The 8,768-nt window shown below is 41.4% G+C and overlaps 1 protein-coding gene across 2 annotated transcripts in view; it reads left to right on the forward strand.

Annotated features, from left to right (window-relative positions):
- PHACTR3 (phosphatase and actin regulator 3) overlaps positions 1 to 8,691 on the forward strand; it is a 100,604-nt gene extending 91,913 nt beyond the window's left edge. For both annotated transcript variants that reach the window (XM_058036035.1, XM_058036036.1), the window contains exons 10-13: positions 3,644 to 3,705; positions 4,538 to 4,678; positions 5,895 to 5,971; positions 7,468 to 8,691. In XM_058036035.1, coding sequence (XP_057892018.1) covers positions 3,644 to 3,705; positions 4,538 to 4,678; positions 5,895 to 5,971; positions 7,468 to 7,483 — 296 coding nt within the window. In that variant the 3' untranslated portion in view covers positions 7,484 to 8,691. The remainder of the gene's footprint in view (positions 1 to 3,643; positions 3,706 to 4,537; positions 4,679 to 5,894; positions 5,972 to 7,467) is intronic.
- Positions 8,692 to 8,768: the final 77 nt, after the last annotated feature.

Here is an 8,768-nt window from a genome sequence, read left to right on the forward strand (position 1 = left end):
ATTTTTCAAGACATGGATTTTCAGGGCACACCCTGAATAGCACTGTCAGTGGAGTGGCTGGGGGAAGATCCTTGCAGAGATGTGATTCTGTCCAGCTCTGTTTGCTCATGTCACTGGAGATCTGCTAAGTCAAGGATCAGATACTAGAGATAGCAGAATTATTAGAGGGACAGTCCCAGGCCTGGGACAGGTGCTGCCACAGGGGAGTGTTCTCAGCAGCTCTCAAATTCAGGCAAAACTTGCAATTCTTTTCCTAAGTGTTTCCAAGGGATCAAACAAGTGATGAACATAATCCTTTCCCTTAAAACTGCTGAATTAGGGGAAGGTGAGAGACAGCTTTGAAATTGTCTCCACTATGGATCTCAAAAGGGAAAATCCATCTGCTATTTAGTCTCTTTAATGCTGAGAGACAAAACCCAGAGTGATGTGAACTATAGGTTGTCATTAAACAAGCATAAAACACAAAGCCACAGAAATCTGTCGCACAAGCAGTGCTGCCCACTCTGTTAGATTTGTATTTAATCATCAGATTGTAATTCACTAGGAAAAAGTCATCAGCATTGCATTACCTAAAATTCTGTATCTTAAAAACTTTCTTAGTGATTTCTAGGGAAAAACCTTATGCTCCTGCTACAGAAGTTATTTGGGATTTCATTTCAGTTTCACACAAAGGGGTTCCACAGGCAGCCTGTATTTGCAGTGTTTTCTGTGCAGTTCCAATGCACAGATCACACACAGTAAAATGAGCTCTATTTTGCATGTGCTCAGCTTGAGGAGGAAAGGAAACCCTCTTTGCAACATGGGTGGAAGAACTTGGCCAAACTTCACCAGAGAGGCAGGAAAATGCAGTAACCCAAGATTCTGAACTATGTGGAGACAGATTTTCAAGAGTCAGTAACTAAAATCTCTGAAAATCTGTTTCTTTGGGTTTTTTCCCTGGCTAAGGAAAAGCTGATCTTCACTGAAAAAATCTGTTCCTTTATGTTTACTTTTTTGAAGTGTGCTGGTTACATCCTTAATCTGGGTTAAACTGACCAGTTTTAATAATAAAAAAGTTTGAATACATTCATATAATGAGCTTAGAGAGAGATAAAGCAGAAAGAAGATAAAGCAGAATTAAAGATACTTCCTGAATACCAGCTAAACATACTGGTCTAGATTTGTATCTCATTTAAAGAGCTCCCAGCATGGAGCAAATTTATTGACTTCTGTTGAGTTGCTCAGGCTTTATACAGGTTCAGCTGGGATCAGAACCACTTCCATTTTATTTACCTCTGCCATTATAATAAAAGCTGAGTATCCTGCATAGCTGTAGCAGTCTAAAAGCCCTTCAGTGAAATCCCCACGACCTCCTCCAGGTGTAATAAGGGTTTGTGCAATTTTGTGCATTTCCCACCATCTTTGATGTTCATGATTGGTACTGCTGGCAGAAGTTCTTTTATGGACTCAGAATTCACATTTGTACAACTCTGGTAAAAAAAGAGAAGCATATTGCAAAGTACAACTACTGTCACTTTAAAGCAAATCTCAGCAAGGTTTCAAACAGTGATTTCTTATCTCCTTTAGGGAGTTGTTTCTAAGATAAAAGTAATACTTAAAGAGCAGACTTAAAGCCAGCACTTTCTTACAATTTTGTTGATTTTCCAAGTCCTTTAACTATAGAAACTCTGCTGGCTTCCCACCAAGCATGAAAAGCAAATGGACTAAAATCACAGCCCAGGTGTCAGATGTGTCCTTGCTGAACAGAAAGCTGAACTCAAGCCAAGAAGGCGTCTCTTGAGCCCCACTGTGCAGTCCCTGTGAACCCAAGGAGATGCTTTAGTGTCACACAGAGCTCAGAACGAGTTCCAGCTCTGCACAGGCCCCCTCAGCACTGGGAGTGTCTCTGCTGAGATTTACAGAACCAGCCCCCAGCAATGAATGGAGCTGTGTGGGCAGAGGATGGTGATGGGAAAAGCCTCTCTGGGCTGGCTGAGTAATAATGCCTGAGTTTTAGAATCCCTTTGCCAGCATTTCATACCAAATCTCAAGTTTGTTTGCTTCTTTTTTTTTGTAAAAGAACTATTTCTTTTATGTCTTGAAGTTGGAAATAAGCACTGAACCCAAGTGAACAGAAATAAGTTACTACACATTTATATTTGGAAAAGTATTTTTTGATCAGAAAGGTGTATTTTTGGCCTTTCTTTGGGAATTAGAATCATAGAATCACAGAAGGGTTTGAGTTGGAAGGGACCTTAAAAATCATCTTGTTCCAGCCTCTGCCATGGGCAGGAACCCTTTCCCCTGGACCAATCTCCCTCTAAGCTTGCAGGGATGGAGCAGCCACAGCTTCTCTGGGCACTTCTTTCACTGCATATGACATCATATCTTTAAAAGGCACTACACCACAGAAAATTATCTATTTTTAATTTTTTAAAAAATACAAAATAGGAATATCTACTGTAAAATGGGTGAATTAAACCTGAATGAATAGCTTCTTGCAGATGTCTCTATATCTAAGAATACCCTCTACTTTTGAAAGCCTGTTCTCCTTTTACACTCCTTTCAGTTGCAGACTGAAATAGCTGCTCATCCCTGACACAGCACTAATTTTAGCTGACCTGTTCTCTTTACATTTTGTGCCTTGCCACCGAACTATAATGCAGCACATTATAGCATCTTAAATTCATTTGATTCACATTTCCAGCCTAGCCAGGTGGAGCTGTGCACTTGTATGTTATTTTAAATAGATTTGATTGCATCTCAGTGTCATCAAACGAGCGCAAAAATCAGGGAGAAAAATGCTTCATTGTTAAAAATATCTTGGAAATCCATCTGCAGTGCTAGTGGGTTTTGGAGGCATAGTAGAAATCACGTGTGTGCTTCAACACTGGAAATATCTAATGCAAGAGGTATAATAAACCTCAGAGTAGTACCCAGAGAATCCCTGAATGGTTAAACCTTTTTCTCTGGCTCTGCAGCTTTGTTCAGGTCACGGGCTCACGCCTTAATTTAGTAACAGCTAGTACTGGGAATAGAAACGCCATTAACTCCTTTCCTAAGGCAGGGGATCTATTTCTCACTGTTACAGCACTCCGGGCTATTTTTAGAGCCAGTGTGTAGGAGTTCTCACGGCTGGAATGTTAATAGGCACAACACACAAAGGCAGGGCTGAGCTCAGAGCTGGGCACAGGAGCCTGGCAGGAGGAAGGGGTCTCATGTCAGGGACAGCCAAGGTGCCAGCCAGCGCCAGGGCTGATGCAGCCTGAGGGACAGGGCTGAGGGCAGAACGGGCTCTCCCTGGAGCTGCTGCACTGACTCCTGAGCCTCTGACAGCATGAATGGCTCCAGCAGTATGGGGAGTGAAAAAGGATGATTGGTCAGCTATGGAGTGTGTTGATTTTCCTTCTGAAGCTGATCCGAGTGCAGCGTTGGTGTGGCTGTTTCATTAAATCCCCGTGGAGTTCAGAGCTGGCACTGGCACCAGCACGGTGTCCTCACAGGGAGGTGACTCTGTGCTCCAGCTCACACCAGAGATGCACTGAATTTCCAAAACACACAACTGCCAGCTGCTCATTGGGCTCTGCTCGTCATTGCCTGGGACCTGGGAAAACACCAAACTTCCTCATGAGGAAAGTCATCTTCTTTTTTATATTCTCCGCAGAACGAAATGATCAAACGGAACAGGAGGAGAGGAGGGAAATCAAGCAGAGACTGACAAGAAAGGTAAAATCTTGCAATACTTGCTATTAGCTTGTAGAAATTTAGCAAAATTACTATAATATCACCCAGCCATAGAGGTTGTTATTACACAGAACCTGCCTTAATATGCATCCTCCGCAGCAGTGTCTGGTAGCAGTGTCTGGTAATATCAATTATAGACATACCTACCTTATCCCAGCTAGATGAAATTGAATAGAATATTTGCATATAAATTTACTCAGAAAATGGCTATTATGGCATACTTGTCAGCTCCATTGCTGGTAAAGGACTTTTTTAGTCTTTGTAGCAGAGCTGACTCCTTGCTGAACACCAGGTCTGCTCCCATAGTGCATTTCTTTTTGCATTTAAAATATTCTCAGCATAAGAACGAGATCTTGTTGTTCTGTTCTTGGAAATCCCTAATGGAATTACAGAGCAATATGCTGATAACTTGTTCAGGCTTGACTGAAATTCTTACAGAGGGTCTAGAGCTGGGAATCTCACACAGATAATCTGTAGTAGAACATCCTCCAGCATCCAGAATTATCCAGAGATCATAACAAATCCATCATGATTCCTTTACATTTTGAAAATATATTTTATCAATCTCTGGGTTAAGATATTTTCTTCTTTTGTCCATGATAAAGGCACTGTGCTGTAGCTCCATTTAAGCCATTATTACTCTGATAGCAGTTCTCCAAATGGTGAAATATTTCCCTGGGGTTTCCAAGGGTTGGGTGGTTTTCCATATTTGTAGATGCACACTGAGCCAAGATGAAAAGAAGCAAATATTGCATTTTTTACTGACTCACTTGTTTTTAACCCTGGTTTTATTTCACAAAACTTCTGAATACAGCTTAACCAGAGACCTACAGTTGATGAACTGAGAGACAGAAAGATCCTGATTCGATTCAGTGATTATGTGGAAGTGGCAAAAGCACAGGACTACGACAGGAGAGCAGATAAACCATGGACACGACTGTCAGCAGCAGACAAGGTACTGACAAACCACAAGGTTCTGCTTTCTCCTTGCTTGGTAATGATACATCACATTCCCAACAGGCTTGAACCTCTGAAACATTTCAGCTCTGTAAACTTTACCATGGTTTTTTATGTTGAAATCATACCAATGTCGTAAAAAAGCCTTTTTAGTACTCGAAAGGCTTCTACCCACCCACCCAAAAAGGTGGATACAGTATTTGGGCTCCAAATCAAAACCATTTCCAGCCAACAGAGTATTAAACTTTATAGTCAGACGGGAAGTTTTGTCCCACACATGCAAAAATTTCCTCTCCTGTTTCCTGTGAATGCTCAAGGAGGCACGGGACCCACATTCTCCTGAGCATGAACTCTCATTTTGTCCCAACACATACCTGCCATGTAGCTGATTCACAGCCCAATTTAAGTGTCACATTTAGAATCTTGAGTAGTAAGAATAGTTCACCATGATTCCAGCCAGAACATTGGGAAGTTTCAGGAGCAGGATGCTGAGACAGTTACTGGAAAATGGCAAACACAGGACTGTTAACATGGCTTTGTGCTGAGACCTCAAACACTTTGGTTTCCATCCCAGTGTCTCCCCAGTAAGGGACAAATGGGTTTAGAGGACTCATAGAAAAGGAACAGAGCACTTCTACTCCCCCAGCTGCTCTCCCAAGCTCTCTAAAATGGTGAATAAACTGTTCCATAGTAATCAACAGAATAAGGATTTTATATTTTCCTTGAATGTACCTTTACTGCAATTAGACTCTTCCTGGTTTTACTGTGTCAATGCTCATGTTTCAATTAACAAGGCAGCTCAAAGAAAGTGACAGTTCTGCTCATACTGGTGGCACACATCAGGAAGTCAGGGTCAGAGCTGCACCTCTGCATTTGTGACTGAAAAATGGATCAATTTCTTGGCAGCTTCTCCTAATCTTTAATAAATTTTAACTGGAATCTTATTAAATGTGAGACAGCCATCTCTGAGGTGTTACTCTGTCAGAATTGCTTCTAGACAGCAGTGACCCTGTCAGCAATCAATAACAAATGAGAAGCATTGTGTCACCAATCCATACAACCCAAACACTCAGCACTTCTACCAGCACAAGAGTGCTCTGCTGTACCCAATACTTGGTTTATCTACCCCAGAAAACTGCTCTGCTCTGCAGGTCTGGGGTTTTGCTCACAAACACAACATTATTTGTTCATGTTTTTCTCTTTTCAATTCCTAGGCAGCAATTCGGAAGGAGCTGAATGAATACAAAAGTAATGAAATGGAGGTTCATGCATCCAGCAAACATTTGACAAGGTCAGTTTTCCAGCTGTTTATCTCTGCTGCCTGCTAAAAGCTCTGACTCCTTGTCTCCTGAACCTGTGGATGGCATTCTTATGTGCTGCATGTGGGAGAATATGCAAAGGGAGGTTAATATTAAAAGAAAATTGGAGCCTTTCTTTTCCTGAGGAAAACCCAATTTTCTGATTTTTTGGGGGGCTTTTATTATCACATACCAAGAAACCTGCAGACATTCTCCAGAGCATCCCTCAGCTGGCATTCCTTGCACCAAAGATTTAAAGATAGGACAAAAACAAATAAAGTATATAACACAGAAAAAATATGATTTTTAAAAGTAGAACAGCATAATACACTGTTTAAAGATCTCTGAATTAAATATACTTGAGTCTGCAGCCTTATCACAAACACTGAAAATTCCCTGCTCAGAAATACAGAACTGCACTGACTGTAACAGGCAGTGCCCAGGGGTAATGCCTTTGTTCTAATTGGATTTGTTCTAAAGGATTCAGCCTGGGGATTTCTGTATTCCCTGTCAGTGCAGTTGCTATTGGAAGGAGCCCCAGGTAACTTAATGACACTTAATGACACTCCCTGTCAGGAGGAGGTCAGGAGAGAACAGGGCTGGGCTGGTGTCACTCTCCATGTGATTGGAATTCCACTGGGAACCTGGTCAGGACAGTGCCTGCTCCATGTGCCAGGGGCCGTGTTTAAACCCAGATCAAAACATTCATTTCCCTTCTTCAAGAGGAGGAACAATAAGAGAGGCTGATTCCACAGGCACTGGTACTTGCAAAAAGGCATCATCAAGGGCAGAGCAGCTTCACTGCATTGGTGGAATGGAGGTGGGAAGGGAAGAGGGGTGGCTGCAGTTTGTCTGGCAGTGAGCTGTACGTTTCCTAATTGGAGCTACCTGGGGAGTCTCACTAGATAATAATGACAGATTCTGAAATTTGTTCAGGATATTAGGAGTAAACAAGCTTCCAATTTACAATTAAAGCTAGGGCATTACATATGATTGGGGCTTTAATTATGGATCTCAGCCAAAAGAACAAGCCTACAGAGCAAGAAGAAAATTTATTCCAGAATCTTAGACTATCAAACATTTCACCAACAGTATCTCTTCATACTTTACAAAGCATTTCACCATTGCTTAACTCTTAAAAGAGAAGATCACTGCACAGTGAATATTGCTACCAGTGACAAACTGTGGCTTCATTTACTAAAAGAAAAAACCCACATCAACTGCATACCTGGGTTTGCAATTGCAGTCCCAAAGAAATGTAAACGAGGTACACTGAGGTCTGTACCTGCACTGCAGTCCTGGCACAGGGCTGGGAATGTGGAAAATTAAGAGTTGCTAATATTCTTCAGCACTGTCACTGTACCTTTAACCAGAATGAATCCTCCTGTGGGCTTTTAAAAATTTTGTTAATCTAACATAAAAGAATTGAATGAAAAATAATTTAATTCTATTGCAAAGGGTTTTGAAACGTGTCTTTCTTTTCTCCTAGATTTCACAGGCCATAGAAATTTTCTTCTGAGAAGAATCTGTCTTTACTTTTTGATAATGCTGCTGGACACACATCAGGGAACCCTGAAGCCTTTCCCTGAGGTTCAGTGCAGGCTCCCTGGACGTTGATGTGACAGAAGGACTCTGCAGTGAAGCCTCTGCAGCCCTTGGGGACAGACGCCAGCCCCGAGCTCTGGAGACAGAGTCTGGCCTGAGGGGTGGGACAAGCTGCTGAAAAGACTGAAGTGAAGCTGCTTGGAAGAGCCTCCTCCTCTCCTTTCCCAGCTGAGTGGAACTGGTGGGCAGGCTGCCTTGGAAGAGGAGATGTTGTGCATGTACAGGCTTTACCATTCCAAGGCCTCTGACATAAATGGACGTGACACTCTGTCATCCAGTATTACGTTGACAAGACATTTTGAACTTACCACAATTAGTTTGTAAAACACCTAAGTTCATGTTCTAAAAACTAATTTAATGTATTATAATTTCATTCTTTTTTATATACTGTCTAACAGAATCACAGCTGCAAGCATTTTTGATTCCTGTTACTTTTGTTCTTTAATTAAATGACTACTTATTGCAGGAAATGAACATGTTTCCTAAAGCTCTTTTTTTCCCCAGGGATAATTGGGAAGAGATTATAATTATTATGCACCAAACCATTTGACTTTTTCATCAACACAGGGTCTGCAAAAGGATGATCTCAACTAAGGTTTTCCATCTGGTGGAATAGCATAAACTGGTTGTCACTGCACCAACTGAGGCTCTGACCCTCTAAAAATGACAATTTGGTTCATTGTTATTCCAAATTACTAAACTGGACAACCAGAGGCAGAAATGTAACAATGTACTTTGATGTTTAGCAAACAAATGGTTTTAATGCTTTCTTGACAGTAAGAAGAAAAAGTTACTAAATGCTAATAACAAAGCAAATAGAACTGGTTGAGAAAAATGTAAAGCCAGACATTTTAATAATTCCTGACATGGAGAAGCACCTGAGTATTTACTCAATGCTACTAAAAAATAATTGTGAGAAAAATAACACATGGATAGCTGGGAATCACATGTGGAAAGACAGGAAAAAATGGTGAACCCACTCACAAGGCTGAAGTGCTGCCATTCTAGGGAGTCATTCAATGTTAAAAACTTGAAAAAGGCATTCTTGGTCCTGTAGCTTCATTGAGATGATCTCCATGAAGTGTGAAAATAATAAAATGCAGTTTGTCAAAGTGCTTGTATAGACTGCTACTGAATTGCTGGGAGGTGGGGAACAGCCCCACACAGTGAGAGCTCTGTCCCAGC

The sequence above is a fragment of the Melospiza georgiana genome, chromosome 17 (genome assembly GCF_028018845.1).
Source record: "Melospiza georgiana isolate bMelGeo1 chromosome 17, bMelGeo1.pri, whole genome shotgun sequence".
NCBI lineage: Eukaryota > Metazoa > Chordata > Aves > Passeriformes > Passerellidae > Melospiza > Melospiza georgiana.